At 45.8% G+C, this 18,085-nt stretch overlaps 2 protein-coding genes across 2 annotated transcripts in view; both read left to right on the top strand.

Annotated features, from left to right (window-relative positions):
* Positions 1 to 18,085, top strand: part of adamts3 (ADAM metallopeptidase with thrombospondin type 1 motif, 3) — a 116,533-nt gene that overhangs the window by 80,628 nt on the left and 17,820 nt on the right. Inside the window, exons 14-16 of the mRNA XM_056418120.1 lie at positions 7,925 to 8,058; positions 8,981 to 9,104; positions 12,793 to 12,873. Of these exons, the coding sequence (XP_056274095.1) occupies positions 7,925 to 8,058; positions 8,981 to 9,104; positions 12,793 to 12,873 (339 nt within the window). The remainder of the gene's footprint in view (positions 1 to 7,924; positions 8,059 to 8,980; positions 9,105 to 12,792; positions 12,874 to 18,085) is intronic.
* On the top strand, positions 3,245 to 7,048 carry LOC130196207 (cuticle collagen 2-like). Its single transcript, XM_056418127.1, has 2 exons — positions 3,245 to 3,694; positions 5,970 to 7,048. Exons 1-2 carry the CDS (start codon positions 3,409 to 3,411, stop codon positions 6,269 to 6,271), a joined length of 588 nt encoding a protein of 195 aa, XP_056274102.1. The 5' UTR covers positions 3,245 to 3,408; the 3' UTR covers positions 6,272 to 7,048.

Genomic DNA, 18,085 nt, shown 5'->3' with positions numbered 1-18,085 from the left:
AAAGCTGTAAAAATAGAAGAAAAATCCATCCTGTCAACACTGAAAGCCATAAATGCATAAAGGAACGATATGTTTTATAATTTTACATTTACTCATAAAAGTGTTAATCTGTGTTGATGTCTGATTTGTGTCTGTTGTGTATGCAAGGATACTGGTCGTCTCTTCTGTCATTCTAGAACAACGGGGGAGACAACAGGGGAGGATGGAGTGCTGAAGGACTCCCTGGGTGGAATGGAGTCGATTATATCAAACATGAACAATACCAGTGGCCTACAAGACTCTGGACAAAGACTGGTGGAACAACCACCAGAGTCAAGACGTCCTCAAGAACCGAGTCCAGCTGCTGAAGAGCTAAAGTGTTACATACTCTTGTGTATTCTTGTAGATTTGTCATTATCAAAATTACGAATGTATTTTCTTGTTTAGGTGTTAATTGTGGGGGAAACGATATTTTCTGTTCTTTGGTAAATATAATGGAATCTCAAGTGTTTACTTTTCGTGACATTTAGGGACAGCAGGGGAACAGGCAGGAGGAGGTCTGGGGGAAAGGTCCAATGGGATGACCAGCCGGACCCCTGGACATCATTATTTTGTTATTATTTACTGAGGAATTCCTGATGTATTTGCTAAAAAACCATTTCCCTACACAATTTGCTAAAACCTTTCTGATTTCAGTGGTATGGAGTTTAATTTAGGGTCGCCTAGGCAGAGGGACCGTGAAATAATTTTCCTGTCTAAATTGCTAAATGATATTTTAAGAAAAGATAACTGCCTGACAGGTTTTTCAATTTCACATGTAATACTTCATTTTACACCACTTTTACACTTCATACAGTCACAGTAATGTTGGAACTTTACTGAAGGACGGGGTGGTATTTTTGTCATGATAATACACCTGTATGTTTGCATTGATTGTTTGTTTATTGGCGAGAGTCTATCAACTCTCGAGGGGGGAATATGTCGTGTATTTTCATATTACTCTTAAAAGATACAGCTAGTTTATAGATCTGAGGCCTACAAGGCCTCAAGCATATTTGGAGGGAAAAGCTCTTTTGTCATCAAGCTGGCGCGACAGTTCACAGCAGGGAACGGCGCCATAGATCCATATTTGGTGGCCAACGTGCCGGAGAGGAAGGGGGGCTATGGGGATTCTTTGGGGAGCCTATAGAATCGAACATGAGACCTCCCCTCTGTCTCTTGTCTATATAAACTGTAAACACACATATCTCCGTTGAATTCCTGATACACGACCCGTGGATTCCCAGCCGTTCGAACGAAGCGTCTGTTTTACTTTGTACTTTGAAAGAATAAACTTCGTGTTCTTTGAGTGCTGGGTCTTCTCGAAACTTCTTTTCCAAACAAGTCCTCATTCAAACGGCGCCGGCGAAACCCAAGGAGCAAAGATACAACAAGGTCAAACACATGGTCGAGGGGAGGCTGTTCTTAGTGAAAGCACGGTTCGACCTTTTTACTGTTGTTTTTATTAATGTGTATGCTCCAACAACCGGGGCAGAGAGGAAGCTGTTTTTATCCAAAATTAATGATGTTTTAAATGACTGTGTGTAACAACTTCCGGGCCGTTACCCGTGGGTTTCCCCCACCAGCACCAAGGATACTCCGACCACGACAAGGTTCCGTTCGAGAACATCTTTAATTTGTCACACACACCGAGCAGACCGCAACACTACCGCCTGCTCACTCTTTTTTCCTTCCAGCTTTGCTGCCCTTTTTATAGGAGCAGCATCGGCTGCTGACTGATTGCCAATCAGTCAGAGCAGCTGACTGATTGTCAACCAGCCAGCAGCCGAGGCCAGATTGGGGACAGCTGCCACACTGTGCCTCGGAGGATTTTTTATTCTTGGATTTATTCTTGGATTTTAACTGCACAGAGGATGATTTTAAAGACAGAAACCACACAGAGCCACATCCAGCTTCACAGCAGGTCCTGAGGAGGCTGGTCCATTCTCATGGCCTGGTGGACGTGTGGAGAAGGATGCATCCGGACTGCCGACAGTACACATGGTCCCACGTTAGGGAGGGAAGGATCTCCTCAGCCAGGTTAGATCGTATTTATGTTTTTAAGCACCATTTTAATAATTTTTAAAATGTGCAGCATTGTTCCGGCTGGTTTTACTGATCACTCTTTGGTTTTATGTCATGTTTTTATTAGAATTTTTTTACCCAGGAGCGCGTATTGGCATTTTAATTCAGTTTTAACTTTCGATAGGAATTTTAGGGAGGTGCTTTTTTATTTTTGGAGCGTTTGTAGGCTGAGGAAGAGCGATTTTAATAATCTTAGGGCAGTGGTGGGACCGTGGTAAGGTAGAGGTTAGGCTCTGTGGCAGCTGTGACTGATTTGGCCTCGGCTGCTGGTGATTGGCAATTAGTCAGCAGCCGAGGCCACCCCTATAAATGCTCCCACTAGAGAGTGGAGGGGAGAGGTGAGCAGACGCGTTGCTGAACGGTCTGCTGTGTGTTGTGTGCAGATAATAAATATGTCTTTGAACAACACCTCGTGCGGTCTGGCGGATCCTTGGTGCTGGGGGGGGGAAACCCACGGGTGGCGGCCTCGGGCCTGCTACACTGGAGCCCAACGTGGGTTTCCCCCCCCAGCACCAAGGATCCGCCAGACCGCACGAGGTGTTGTTCAAAGACATATTTATTATCTGCACACAACACACAGCAGACCGTTCAGCAACGCGCCTGCTCACCTCCCTCCACTCTAGTGGGAGCATTTATAGGGGTGGCCTCGGCTGCTGACTAATTGCCAATCACCAGCAGCCGAGGCCAAATCAGTCACAGCTGCCACAGGCTCCTTTGTCAGCAGCACACTTGCAACGTCACTAGAGACGTCACCAGATCTATGAAGGACCTGGAGACTGAGATAGTGGACCTAGAAAGTTTGAGTGAGTCCACAGGAGATCGAGGACATATTGAAGTCCTCAAAAGTAAAAAGGCGGCTCTCGCCGACCTGTTCGAAGTTAGAGTACAAGGCGCACTGGTCAGGTCCCGATTCCAGACCATCGCGGAGATGGACACTCCCTCTAGCTTCTTCTTCGGCCTGGAGAAGAGGAGTGGGTAGGGGCGTGTAATCCACTCACTGTTGACGGACGCAGGGCAGCCGGTTGTGGAACCAAGCCAGATCAGGAAGAGAGCGGTGGGGTTTTACTCCTCCCTGTATGCCAGTGAGTATAGGGAGGAGGAGGAGTCGACGGAGGGGCTCTGTGGGGAGCTACCTCCGGTCTCCGAGGAGACCAATGAGGAGCTCAACAGACCCATAACCCCCCACGAGCTGAAAGCTGCCCTGCTGGGAATGCAGGGAGGGTGCGCCCCCGGTATCGACGGCCTCCCCGCTGAATTTTACAAGTACTGGGATGTCCTCGGTGGGGACATCCCAGTACTTCTTGTATGGTTTTTAATGAGAGTCTGGCCTCTGGTTCCATGCCGATGTCCTGCCGGAGGGCAGTATTAACCCTACTGCCTAAAAAAGGAAACCCGCAGGACATCGGTAACTGGCGCCCTGTGTCTCTGCTGTGTGTGGATTACAAGCTTCTGTCCAGGGTCTTCGCCTCCAGGCTGAGGGGAGCTATGGAGCAGGTCCTCCATCGGGACCAGACCTACTGTGTGCCCGGCAGGTCCATGGTGGACAACGTCCACCTCATTCGGGACGTTTTGGAGGTCTCCAGCTCATTGGGTATGGACACTGGTCTGATTTCTCTCGATCAGGAGAAGGCTTTTGACCGCGTTGAACACAGCTTCCTCTGGAAAGTTCTGGGGAAGTTTGGGTTCAGCGCTGGCTTCATAGCTAAGATCAAGGTGTTGTACAGTGATGTTGAGAGTGTGCTGAAGATAAACGGCAGGCTGTGTGCTCCTTTTAGAGTGGGTAGAGGGGTCCGGCAGGCAGGCACGTGCACAGATAGAGCCCTAGTGGTGCTCAAGCACCAGCCCCTTTGCCCTGGATGAGAAAAGTGCCCTTTTTGCTGGAGACCACTTTTTTCATTCATCAGTATTTAAGAATAAAAGTTACTCTCTCTGTCATAAACTCCACCCAAATGTGTTTTAATATCCGACGGGGCATTTATTTGAGTTCTTGTGAGAATTTCGCCCCGACATGGTCCGCGACGCTCACGAACCCCCCCCCCCCCTCCCGCCGCGCCCCTCCCTCCTCCACTTCCTCCTCCGCCCAGTGCTCCTCGCGCCACCAAACGGGTGCACCTTCTTCTCCTCTGACCCGCATCAGCAGACACACAGATCATGACGGTGTTTGTCCCCTGACGTTGTTTTGTGATAAATCAACCAATACATTAGCGCTGCTGAAAACATGACGTCACAACTGATCCGACGTTTCCTTAAAAAATAAACAAACAAAAACTCACGAAATCCGTGATTTCAAAGCCTCGTCCAGCTGTTTAATGACGTTAGTTATGTTTAGAGATTAGAGAGAGGAGAGAGAGAGAAAAGAGAGAGAGAGAGAGAGAGAAAAGAGAGAGTTCTTATTCCGTTCTATTTAACGGGCTAGTCTAGGATTTGCGTGGCCAGACTGAAAAAAAATCATAAGGCCTCTCTTGTTCAGAGGGCCGGGCCAAATGTGGAGGCGGGCCGTATCCGGCCCGCGGGCCTTAGTTTGAGGACCACTGCTCTTGGCTGTTGTCTATCAATATCGCTCATTTTGAAAATGACGTAAGAGGGCAGTACGGATCCGTATCAGACCAGCGAGGAGGGCGATACGTAGCTGGCATGACGACCCATTAGCCAATCAGAACGCTTGTACTGTTGTTGCTATAGAATAATTCATCTTTATTCATAAAGAAAATGTAAGCTAGTGGTCTGATGCTGCCCAGAGGAAACGCAGGTCGAGGACAGCATCATCACTGTAATGCTGCTCATGCTTCAACTCTGTCAGAATTTTTTTTTTTGGCATTGGGTGCCCTTTTTTTGGGTTTGAGCACCTGCCCCCCAAAATGTCTGTGCACGTGCCTGCCGGCAGGGCTGTGGTCTATCCGGGATGCTCTACGCACTCTCCCTCGAGCCCCTCCTCATCAAGATACGCTCTAGCCTACATGGTTTGGTTTTACCTGGTTTTAATAAGAGAATGATTTTATCGGCGTATGCCGACGACATTGTTGTTTTTATTAGAAACCAAAAAGACGTAGACCTTTTAAATCAAATTGTACAGGATTTTAGCACGGCATCGTCAGCGAGGGTGAACTGCAAAAAAAGCGAAGCCCTCGCTGTGGGGGAGTGGCGTGGCGGCCTCCCGGTTCTTCCACAGAACCTGGTGTGGAAAAAAGAAGGTTTTAAATATTTAGGGATATACCTCGGGAAGCAGAGCATGGTCCAGAAGAACTGGGAGGGCGTCACAGAGAAAATAGAGGGGAAACTTTCCAAGTCGAAGTGGCTGCTCCCCCAGATGTCTTTTAAAGGTAGAGTACTGGTTTTAAACAATCTTATTGCATCCCAACTGTGGCACAGGTTGACCGTTTTAGACCCTCCCTCGGGCTTCTTAGCCAATATACAAAAGAAAATGGTGGACTTTTTTTGGGAGGGTCTACACTGGGTGCCACGGGGTGCTGTTTTTAACCAGAGAGGAGGGGGGACAGGGCCTTGTCCACCTGGCCAGCCGGACGGCCACTTTTAGATTACAGTTTGTTCAGAAGTTTTTAACGAGTCCAGGGTTTTTAGTGTGGCGAGACGTAGCCAGCTGCATCCTCAGACGTGCTGACAACCTGGGGCTGGATACTGCTCTGTTTTTAATAGACTCCAGTATTTTAAAGCTAAGTGGGCTGCCTCATTTTTATCAGGGTGTTAAGTCGTGGGCCCTTTTTAAACACGAAAGGTGCCCACAGTTTGACTCTCTGTTCTGGTTGTTGAGAGAACCATTAATTCACGGGGCAAAACTAGACATTAGCAGCAGCGTCACCCCTGGACTAACGGGGGCGCTGCTGCGAACAAAGACCCTTTCCCTGCAGCAGTTGGTGGATGCAGTGGGGCCGACGCTGACCGACCCCCCGGCCCTGGGCTCCCTGCTGGGTCTGCATTCCGACCGGGTGGCGAGGAGGCTCCTGGAGCTGTGGAGGCAGAGGCTGACCGGGTCGGAGAGGAGCCTCCTCAACGACTACAGCCAGCAGAGGACAGAGCCGGACCCTGCAGACCCCTTCCCAGAAATCTCACTCAGCCCGGGGCTAGGGGGACTCACCGGCCCCCTGCTCAGGACAACCCACCCAGAAAACTGCACACTGAACAAGGCAGACAAGAAGACTTTGTATTTTAACCTCGTGAAGAGCACCAACAGGTCCGGACTGTGCAACAGACCGCCCACTGTGTGGTCAGAGAGACTTGGGCATGGAGGCCCTGGCCCGCAGTGGGGGGTCCTATACAAGCCTCCCCTGAAGAAAAGGACCGCTGACCTCCAGTGGCGGATTTTACACGGTGCTGTCGCATCCAACGCTTTCATTTCAATAATTAATCCCGCTGTCCTGAGCCAGTGCCCCTTCTGTGACCTCCGGGAGACTATCTACCATGTTTTTAATGAGTGTAAGAGACTTTTGAGTTTCTTCTCTCTTTTAACATTGGTTTTTAGTCTTTTTAATGTGGTTTTAACAGAAAAGATTTTTATCATGGGAGCTGCCTACAAAAAAACGGAAAAAGAAAAGTGGCAGCTCTTAAATTTTCTGTCAGGCGAAGCCAAAATGGCCATTTATTTAACCAGGACATCCTGGGTGGAGAACAGAGAGGGGCAGGAGGCCAGGGCAGTGTGGCTCTGCAACATCAGAGCCAGACTCTGGCTGGAGTTCAGGTTTTATAAACACATTGGAGACCTGGATGCTTTTAAACAACGGTGGTGTTTTAAAGGTATCGTTTGTTCTGTGGTGGAGGAGCTGGTGTTTGCACCACTTTTTAGTAGGTAAAACATGTTTTTTTGTTTGTTTTTATTTTAAACAACCTCATTTTTTAAAGCAATTTATTTGTTAAAGAATCTGTGTAAAGGCTGAAAAAATGAGAATAAAGTGTTTTTCAAAAATCAAAAAAAATCTCTTTGTCGCTTACTCTCTCGCTCTCACTCACTCTCTCTCGCTCGCTTGCACTTTCTCTCTCGCTCTCTTTTTCTCTCTCGCTCTCTCTCTCGCTTACTCTCTCTCTCGCTCTCTCTCACTCTATTGCTCCCTTTCTCTCTCTCTCCCTTCCTCTCTCTCTCTCTTTTCCCTGATTCGGTCGCCCTGTGCATGCAGAGTTAAACACAATGTCTAAGTTAAAAATCCTTCTTTACAATCACATCTCTTTATATCAGATTATTCTCTCCGTCGCTCCATGCGGCTAAATTGGTTTCGGTTTTTTTATTTTATTTTGAAAGACAAATAATAAAACCTCCACATTCGTGGGATTCATCATTATTTTGTTATTTAGCTGATGACGCATGGACCGTTAACATCTTTCAGGCCTTTACTAAATGTGACATCAGATGTTTCATTTGGTAAAAGTACATACGGGATTATGTTAAATATTTTTTTAGAATATTCTTATTTTGCCGAGTTGTATTTTCTTCCCCTAATAACAATATAAATCAATATAATACTAGAATGGGCACTCGGTAGAGCGCATACCTTTGCATATCACAAGATTGGGCATTGAATTATGAAAATGTTGGCATTAGTTGCATACCAATTCGATAAAAATTGGTAAAAAGAAGATTTTGACCTTTTCATGACCTTGACCCGATCGATCCCAAAATCGAATCAAATGGTCCCCGGATAATAACCAATCATCCCACCAAATTTCATGCGATTCGGTTTAATACTTTTTGACTTATGCGAATAACACGCAAACACACATACAAATAAATAAATACACGCCGATCAAAACATTACCTTCCGCATTTTCAATGCAAAAGTAAATATGGACCAATATCATATTGTTTTCTTTGCAGCCAACAAGCGCTGCCATCTGTACTGCCAGTCCAAGGAGAGCGGCGACGTGGCGTACCTGAAGCAGCTGGTGCATGATGGGACGCGGTGCTCCTACAAGGACGCCTACAGCGTGTGCGTGCGCGGCGAGTGTGTGGTGAGTCGCCATTTACAAGGAGACGCGTCAGGCTCAACTGCACGGGCGGTCACGGGTTCAACTCCGAACGCAGCGGTGACTTTATAATATTTGATTTAATCGAAGCATAATTTAAATATATACGTAGAGGCGTGTCCTTCCTGTCGTTGGCTTTCTTTCCGCTTTTTTAATTTTATTTCCCAGCGTGTCCAATGATTTCAGGAGGAATGCTTCTCAGAGACTCGATTATTTTTTTCACCAATTGTCATAAAAGTTGAAATGCAAATGTTTTGTTTTTTTTGCATTTAAAAAAATTTGCGTTTTGTAGTAAAAGTAATGGACTTATTTTTTAAAGGTTGTCAACACGGTACCCAGTGGTGCAGGATGTACTCACTTATTTAACAGTATTAGTAAAACTCATGCATTAAACATTTGTGTTGAGCATTAAGTGATTATGGACAATTTAGAATGTCCTATTTCAGACGTTAATATTTATTATATTAAAATGTTTCTGTATTTATTGATGTCAGCGTCGCTTTATTGTGAAGGCGGAGCCAATCTTAACATTCTTATATATAAACTATATTTAAATGTAATTAATTTCCTCATAAATACCCGAAACGATGTGGCATCTGAAAGAGAATTCTGAAGAGAACATATAACAAATATAACATATTTCCAGAAACCCCAAACAAAACGCAACATGACGTAGATATGTCAAGTAGTAATCCGTCAAAAGTTTATTACTTAGATGTAATTAATTTCCTCATAAACGCCTAAAACGCTATGGCATCTGAAAGAGGATTCATATAATTAGTTGTTTAACAAATTTGCCTTAAAACGTCCAATTATTTATTTTTAAACGGTAATTCACTGTTTTTCCAGGAAACCATAAAGAAAACCGCAATCGCAGCTCACCTGTGTAATCTCTCTCTCTCTCCAGAAAGCCGGCTGCGACAGAGAGATCGGCTCCGGCAAAGTGGAGGACAAATGCGGCGTCTGCGGCGGCGACAACTCCCACTGCCGCACCGTGAAGGGGTCGTTCACCCGGACGCCCAAGAAACCTGGTAAGAGGACGCGGAGCCGACGCCCACGCGGCGCCCGGCACACGAGAACGCTTTCGGAGAAGTTTTTCCAAGTGTTTGTGCTTTCTTAACTTCTAAATAACAGAATATAAGCATTGCTTTAAAAGGTTAGAACATTTTTAGGATCATTGATCACACGGCTCTCAACATGGCAATAAGGGTAATCCAGAAAGGCCCCGCCCCCCAGCTGATTATTCATCATGGCTGCCTCTTAAAGGGCCAGTGTAACTGTAACATATAGACGTATAAACTACTCAAACATATTGTTAAATAACTCTCTTTGCATTTTATTATTGTTTATTTGAGTGTAGAAATATTGTACACAAATCCATTTAATTTGAAACCTTCAAAATAAAAGCACAGGATTTTTTTCTTACATTACTTTAAGAAAAGGTGATCATGTCTTTCAAGCCATCGGGGGGCCACATTAAATTACGCCGCGGGCCTGTGGGGTCTTTTTTGGGGCCCTCCCCTTGACCCAGGGTTCATGTGCACCATCAATACATCTTCACAGAGCTAATAGCTGTTAGCTGGTAATATGAACATTAATATGAACATTATTATTAAGGCTCTGCCGTTTGAACAGAGGACCTTAAATCTCACTCACACTGTGTTTCTCTGCATGTGGCGAACACTGAACATTCATTTGCATTAAAGTGACTCATCTCGTATGAGCGTGTGATGTCATTGGTCGATCACTCTGAGGGGAGCTTCAGCCTTTGGAATTAATTTTATGACCTTTTTTTCCCACTGGCTCTCCCAATCAATCATTATTATTTGTTTATTGATCTGGCTCAAGACATCTGATGATGACAGTGTGTTTCCTCTTTTAAATGACTCACTCCCGCCGAGGTGGGAGGTGGGAGTGAAGCGAGCGCCCTCAATTAAATATAGAAACGAGGCCGGAGGGAGCCACCGCTACTCCAGATTTTTTACGATTAGGACCCTGAATTATGAATTAGCCGAGAAGCAATTAAGCCCTCTTTTACAGTTGTATTATCTATTTAATTAATACGTTCAGAAACCAAAGTGTCTCCCGTCCTCCACCAGCTCCACATCTCAGTCCTCACATTGTTTTAACCACTCAACCTTGTTTTGTTTAACAGGAAAACAGTTAAGTAAGAGAGCCCAAAAAGAAAGCCCTTTGTTGGAAAGCCCAAAATGCAAGTATCCCAGTGTCCCTGAACGCCTCTTAGCGGCTTCCGTTAGCAGCTTGTAGTGCAGATGGATGCTTAGCGCCGTAGACACCACCGTCACCACAACACCACCGTCACCACGACACCACCGTCACCATGACACCACAACACCACCCTCACCACAACACCACCGACACCACGTCACCACAACACCACCGTCACCACGACACCACCGTCACGTCACCACAACACCACCACGACACCACCGACACCACAACACCACCGTCACCACGAGACCACCGTCACCACGACACCACCGTCACCACAACACCACCGTCACCACGACACCACCGTCACCACAACACCACCGTCACCACGAGACCACCGGCACCACGAGACCACCGGCACCACGAGACCACCGTCACCACGACACCACCGTCACACGACACCACGTCACCACAACACCACATCACCACAACACCACGTCACCACGACACCACGTCACCACGTCACTACAACACCACCGTCACCACGACACCACCGTCACCACGTCACCACCGACACCATGACACCACCGTCACCATGACACCACCGTCACCACGACACCACCGTCACCACGACACCATGACACCACCGTCACCATGACACCACCGTCACCACGACACCACCGTCACACGACACCACGTCACCACAACACCACCGTCACCATGACACCATGACACCACCGTCACCACGACACCACCGCCACCGCCACCACGACACCATGACACCACTGACACCACCGTCACCATGACACCACCGTCACCATGACACCACCGTCACCATGACACCACCGTCACGACACCACCGTCACCACGACACCACGTCACCACGACACCACCGTCACCACAACACCACGTCACCATGACACCACCGTCACCACGACACCATGACACCACCGTCACCATGACACCACCGTCACCATGACACCACCGTCACGACACCACCGTCACCACGACACCACGTCACTACGACACCACCGTCACCACGACACCACGTCACCACGACACCACCGTCACCACGTCACCACGACACCACGACACCACCACACCAAGTCACCACAACACCACGGTCACCACGAGACCACCGTCACTACGACACCACGTCACCACGACACCACATCACTACAACACCACCGTCACCACGAGACCACCGTCACTACGACACCACGACACCACATCACTACAACACCACCGTCACCACGACACCACCACACCAAGTCACCACAACACCACCACATCACCACCGTCACCACGACACCACGTCACCACATCACCACAACACCAGCTGCTGCTGCCTCTGGCTCCACGTTACTAATCTAAGTGTCTAATTCAGGTCTGACGGGTCCAGCAGCCGCTTCCTTTACAGAAAGTCATTGTCACATGTGTGCGCGTGTGTTTGTCTGTGTGTGTGTGTGTGTGGTGATTTGATGTCAACGGCCTAACACACACACGCCACATTAAACCCATCCTGCAGAACGGGACATCGTTGGCTATCTACAATCCCATCGATTCAGTTCAACCTGAGCATCACCCCCCCCCCCCCACACACACACACACTCCCCCCCAATGGGGTCCAGCCTGTGCACAGTCATCCCCCCCCCCCCCCCAACAAACATTTGATCCAACTGTAATTTCCATCGAGCGGCTCGTTGCCATTTTTCCAAAAAGTTTAGATTGCACAATTTGTCGTCATCCTGGAAAAGCGATTCGTTACCTTCAAAACCCGAAGGCGAGTAGTAACAGCGCGGCGGATGATTGACAGGCCGAGCGGAGGCCAAAAGAGTTCTTGCCTCCCCTCGTCTGGTTCCCCCCCCGCTGAGCTGATTAAGTAATGCGTAGGCAGAGAGAGAGGGAAAGCTCCCCCCCCCCCCAGCACCACCACCACCACAAAATAAACTAATCGATTCCTTTTATTTTGAAGGGAAAACCAGAGGAGCCTTCTCTTTGCCCAAAGGAGCACGAAATGTGTTCCTGAATGAAACCGAAGACTCTCGGAACACGCTGGGTGAGTCGCGGTGGGCGTCTGCGAGCGGTGGACATCCCGTTGAACTCTTTGTAGAGAAGAAGAAGAAAACGATGTCACTTTGTGACTCGATTGAAACGTGGCTCGACAACGTTCACATTCACCAACATGGCGGATCAGAAAGGGGGCGGGGCGTTTCTGCCCCTGTGTTGATTGACAGGTGGATGTGAACGAACCGCCTGGTTTTCAACAAGTGTTTTCCCTGCAGGAGGAAAAGCTGACTTCTTCTTTATTTCTTTTTTAACCATTTTCTTCTTGCTCCCTCAAACGCATCTTCTCTCTAGAGCAAAGAGAAGCTGCTGGTCTACGGCGCCATGTCCACCGCCGCAAAAAAAACAGAAAAGAAAAAGATCGTCCACGAATCTGCTTAACTTACCTGTCTGTGTCTTTTTGTCTTTCTTTCCTAACCCCCCCCCTCCTCCTCCTCCTCCTCCTCCTCTTCTGCTTCCGCCGCTGCAAACTTGGCAAAGGTTACCTAAAGATGTTTCTGGTTCCTCCTGGGGCCAGACATGTGATCATCCAAGAACACGAGGCCTCCCCTCAAATTCTTGGTAAGTTGGACTGAACACATGTTTAAAAAACATCCAAAAAAACCTTCTTCTTTGGATGTTACAGATCAGAGATGGTGGGCGTTGCATCGTTTATTCCCCGTCAACCTTCTTGAGGCGGAGACATTGAGCCTCATCATTAATCGATCTGTTTGGGAGAGCTTTACTTAAACTAGCGGCGCTTCTCGAGTCCGTTGAGGTGAGAATTCAGAATGAAAACATCCTCATATTCTTATTTAATAGTTTTCAGCCGATTCCAGTTTCATATTTTATCCGTTGAGCCAGAAGAAGAAGACGAAGCCGTAAAAACTAACTCGACCGGACACTCGTTCTTAATGGTGATTTATACCTTTGCGTCGGCTTGCATTACGGTGCGTTCGAGAGCCGCTCGTTAAAGTTAGCGCTGGGCCCCGTCGTTCGCCTCGCGGCTCGACCTTTCATCTTACGTATATACAGGACTCTCAGAAAATTAGAATATTGTGATAAAGTTCTTTATTTTCTGTAATGCAATTAAAAAAACAAAAATGTCATGCATTCTGGATTCATTACAAATCAACTGAAATATTGCAAGCCTTTTATTCTTTTAATATTGCTGATTATGGCTTACAGCTTAAGAAAACTCAAATATCCTATTTCTAAATATTAGAATATCATGAAAAAGTATACTAGCAGGGTATTAAACAAATCACTTGAATCGTCTAATTAACTCGAAACACCTGGAAACACATTTTCAAATGTTTGATTTTGTTTTGCTGTTATAAATCTTTTTTTTTACTTGGTCTGAGGAAATATTCAAATTTTATGAGATAGGATTTTAGAGTTTTCTTAAGCTGTAAGCCATAATCAGCAATATTAAAAGAATAAAAGGCTTGCAATATTTCAGTTGATTTGTAATGAATCCAGAATGCATGACATTTTTCTTTTTTTAATTGCATTACAGAAAATAAAGAACTTTATCACAATATTCTAATTTTCTGAGACAGTCCTGTATATATCTAAATAGAAATATATAGATATATTTATTTATTTATATAAATATATATATATTATTTTTTATTTATATAAATATGTATATATAAGCAGTATTACCATGATGTTTAATATGATTTGGCTGTATATATATATATATATTTATATATACATACAGTCAATCAGATTGAACATCATTTTAATACTGTTTATATTTATTTATATATATATATATACATATATGTATATATACATGAAGCCAATCATATCATGGTAATACTCCCTATATATATATATATATATATATTCTTGGAGGTATGCTCCAGTGGTTGTATATCGAATTAAAAATCATTTAAAATAATGTCAATATTGCCTTAATTAATAAGAGGACAGAAATCAATCAATCAAAAGAGGCTGTCGGACGAAAAGCCCTGATGTATTTTAAATGTTGTAAAGTCCAACGTTTTAGTTTAAAACATCGATCCGCACGGCAGGAGGCCGAGCCTCCTCTTTTAGTTTGTTGTTTTGAGAGCGCAGGATGATTTATTCAGGAGGAGAGAGAAGAGTCGCCATCGATCATGCTCGGCCGGAAGCGTCTTACATTCACGCCCACAGGAAGTTATTTAGTCGGACAGAGCCAAAAGGGAAGGAGGAGGAGGAGGGAGAAGAACTGAGTGTTTGAGGAAGATGTGATGAATTCCATAAGCGGCCCAACAGAGGATCACACAACAACATCAACAAGCCTGATGTGAATGACTTAAAGGAACAGTGGAGGAGGGGGTTGATCAGACTTCTGAAAATATTGATATATTGATTCATTCATAAAACAAATCCCTCGTAAACCGACTAGAGTCCAAAAAGCGGGACGGAGGGATGAGAAAAGAATTCTCCTCGTGGAATATTACACCACTTGATTAGCGGTAGAAAGAGCAAGAAAATATAGTCATAATAATATCTACAGATTATAATATCGTCCGATGCAACCAACTCAGTTTTATGCAAATTCTCGGTTTTGACTTAACGATGATGAGTCGGAAAGTAAGTAAGTAATTTATTTTCCATAAGTACATACATAACGTGTACATACTGACAGACATTAACAACAGAAAAAATTTCCGAATGGAGGACCGTCCAAAGACCGAGGTCTGTAGGCTCCTCTGAGATGAGGAGTTGGACGAAGAAAAAAATATTTCAGTAAAAGTAAAAGCATTTAAAATTGTAATCAGGGGAAATAAATGTCTAATAATGCAACATCTTTTTTTTATATACATTACATCATTATGTTATTATAATAATACCTTGAATTTATATCGTGCTTTTCTAGACACTCAAAACGCTTAAATTATGAGTTGTTGTAGTTGAGGTGGATTTTCTAGCTGATTAGTTTCACGGTGGATTTTTATCCGCTAATTGATTGTTTGTTTTGTAAAAAAATGTACTGTAAAAAAAAGTTCTTCAAATAATTTAAAATATATATTTGTATATATTATATAAGTCAAAGTCAAAGTCAGTTTTATTTGTCAATTTTCCATATGTGCAAACATACAGAAGATCGAAATTGCGTTTCTCTTCTGTCCAACATAAAGTGAATTGTGCAACATATAGACAATATAGAGTGCAAAAATAGTAAAAAACATGTGAACATATAGACAACATAAAGTGCATAGACAACATAAAGTGCAAAAATAGTAAAAACATGTAAACATATAGACAACATAAATTGTGCTAGCAGCATTCAGACATGTGAGTCTGAAAGAGGACGGAGTGGGAGGATGGGGAGAGAGTTCAGCTTCCTGACAGCCTGGTGGATGAAGCTGTTGGACAGCCTGGCGGTGTGAGCCCGGAGGCTCCGGTATCTCCTCCCAGAGGGCAGGAGGCTGAAGAGACCGTGTGAGGGGTGGCAGGGGTCCCTCACAATCGAGGTCGCTTTGCGGGTGAGGCGGGTGTTGTATATGTCCTGCAAGGATGGGAGGGGGGGGAGGCACCCATGATCCTTCCAGCTGCCTTCACTATGCGCTGCAGGGCGTTCCTGCTGTGGTCTGTGCAGCTTCCGCCCCACACAGTGATGCAGTTGGTCAGGATGCTCTCGATGGTGCCGCGGTAGAAGGTGCACATGATGGATGGGGGGCTCCCTGCTTTCCTCAGTTTCCGGAGGAAGTAGAGGCGCCTCTGTGCTTTCTTTGCCAGCGATGTAGTGTTGGCTGTCCACGAGAGGTCCTCACTGATTTCCACCCCAGGAATTTGGTGCTGCTGACCTGCTCAATGTCCGCACCGTTGATGGTCAGTGGTGGGTGATGGGTGTGGCCTTTCCGGAAGTCAACAACGATCTCTTTGGTCTTGCTGTTGTTGAGCAGGAGGTTGTTGGCTCCGCACCACGTGGTCAGAAGGTTGACCTCCTCCTGTAGAGGGTCTCGTCATCCTTGGTGATGAGACCTATCAATGTTGTGTCGCCTGCAAACTTGACCATGTGATTGGTGCTGTAGCTGGTTTTGCAGTCGTGAGTCAGCAAGGTGAAGAGCAGAGGACTGAGCACACAGCCCTGAGGGGCCCCTGTGCTGAGTGTGATGCTGCTCGAGGTGTTGTTGCCAACACGTACTGCTTGTGGCCTCTCACTCAGGAAGTCCAGCAGCCAGTTACACAGCGAGATGTTGAGCCCCAGCTGGTCAAGTTTGCAGATTAGTTGTTGTGGGATGATTGTGTTGAATGCTGAGCTAAAGTCTATGAACAGCATTCTTACATAGGAGTCTTTTTTGTCCAGGTGGGTGAGGGCTGGGTGGAGAGCAGAGCAGATTGCATCCTCCGTGGACCGTTTGGCCCAGTATGCAAACTGGAAAGGGTCCAGAGTGGGGGGGAGAATGGATTTGATATGCGACATGACTAGTCGTTCAAAGCACTTCATGATTATGGGGGTCAGTGCCACTGGACGATAGTCGTTGAAGCAGGACGGAGTGGATTTCTTTGGCACAGGTATGATGGTGGTTACCTTGAAGCATGATGGAACAACAGCTTGTCTCAGAGAAGTATTAAAGACATCCGTGAAGACGTCCTTAAGCTCCTCTGCGCAGTCCTTCAGCACACGACCAGGGATGTTGTCTGGACCTGTTGCCTTGTGGGTGTTGATGGACGAGAGTCCTCTTCACGCTGGCAGCAGACAGGCACAGAACCTGATCATGGGGAGGGGGCGGAGTCTTGTGTGGACGAGTGCTGTTCTGTGCTTCAAACCGGGCAAAGAAGCTGTTGAGGTTGTTTAGCAGAGAGATGTTGCTGTCGCAGTTCTGTGGCGTGGGTTTATAGTCTGTGATGGTCTGAATGCCCCGCCACAGGCTGCGTGTGTCTCTGCTGTCTTTAAAGTGCCGGGTTATCTTTTTTGTGTAGGAATTTTTTGCTTTCCTGATGCCGTGGGACAGGTTGGCTCGCTGTTTTCAGGTCCGTTTCGTCCCCAGCTCTGAAGACCCTATTTCTAGTCCTCAGCAGCCGATGGACTTCCCTGTTAGCCACGGCTTCTGGTTAGCCAGTGGTGATGGTCTTTACATGGGTCACATCATCAATGCACTTGCTAATGTAAGAAGTAACAGTGTCTGTGTACTCCCCAATGTCTGTGTGGTCGTTGTATGTGGCTGCCTGTTTAAACATTCCCCAGTCTGTTGAGTCAAAGCAGTCTTGGAGAGCGCAGGAGGCCCCCTCTGGCCACACCCGTACCTGCTTCAGAACCGGTCTGGAGGCTTTCACTCTGGGTCTGTATGCTGGCATTAGCATGACGGTGATGTGGTCAGAGAGACCTATGTGGGGGAGGGGGGAGGCCTTGTACGCTCCTTTGTGGGTTGTGTAGACCAGATCCAAAATGTTGTCTCCTCTTGTAGGGAAATTATATATATAATAATGGACCCGTTAACATCTTTCATGCCTTTGTTCAGGAGTTTTTAAATGTTACATTTAGATGGTCATTTATATGTTTGACTTGGAAAAACTATGTAAGAAATTATGTAATATATATATATTAACACTTCAACTGCAACAGTTTTTTTTTTAAAATTAATGTTTTTTTAATAAGATAATCTGGAACCTTGACATGTATTTTCCCACGATTAATTGCTTCTAAAAATAGAAAAAATAAGAGTTAAAAGAGAACATGTCCCTATGAAATGTCCCGGTGTAGAAAAATACGGTAGCATAACAAAAGAAATACCCAAGTAAAGTATCTAACGCGCAGTAATTTGACAGACAGCTTGTCACCAATGACAATCTG

Source organism: Pseudoliparis swirei, chromosome 7 (assembly GCF_029220125.1).
Source record: "Pseudoliparis swirei isolate HS2019 ecotype Mariana Trench chromosome 7, NWPU_hadal_v1, whole genome shotgun sequence".
Classification (NCBI taxonomy): domain Eukaryota; kingdom Metazoa; phylum Chordata; class Actinopteri; order Perciformes; family Liparidae; genus Pseudoliparis; species Pseudoliparis swirei.
Note: the sequence above shows the minus strand (reverse complement) of the source record. Positions and strands in the feature narration are given on the sequence as shown.

What these genes read in the sequence shown, in the direction of transcription:
- LOC130196207 (XM_056418127.1), top strand. Translation starts at nt 3,409, where the DNA reads ATGGTTTTTAATGAGAGTCTGGCCTCTGGTTCCATGCCGATGTCCTGC. An exon ending in GGAGGTCTCCAGCTCATTGG is followed by an intron (nt 3,695 to 5,969) that starts GTATGGACACTG and finishes CTTTCCCTGCAG; the next exon opens with CAGTTGGTGGATGCAGTGGG.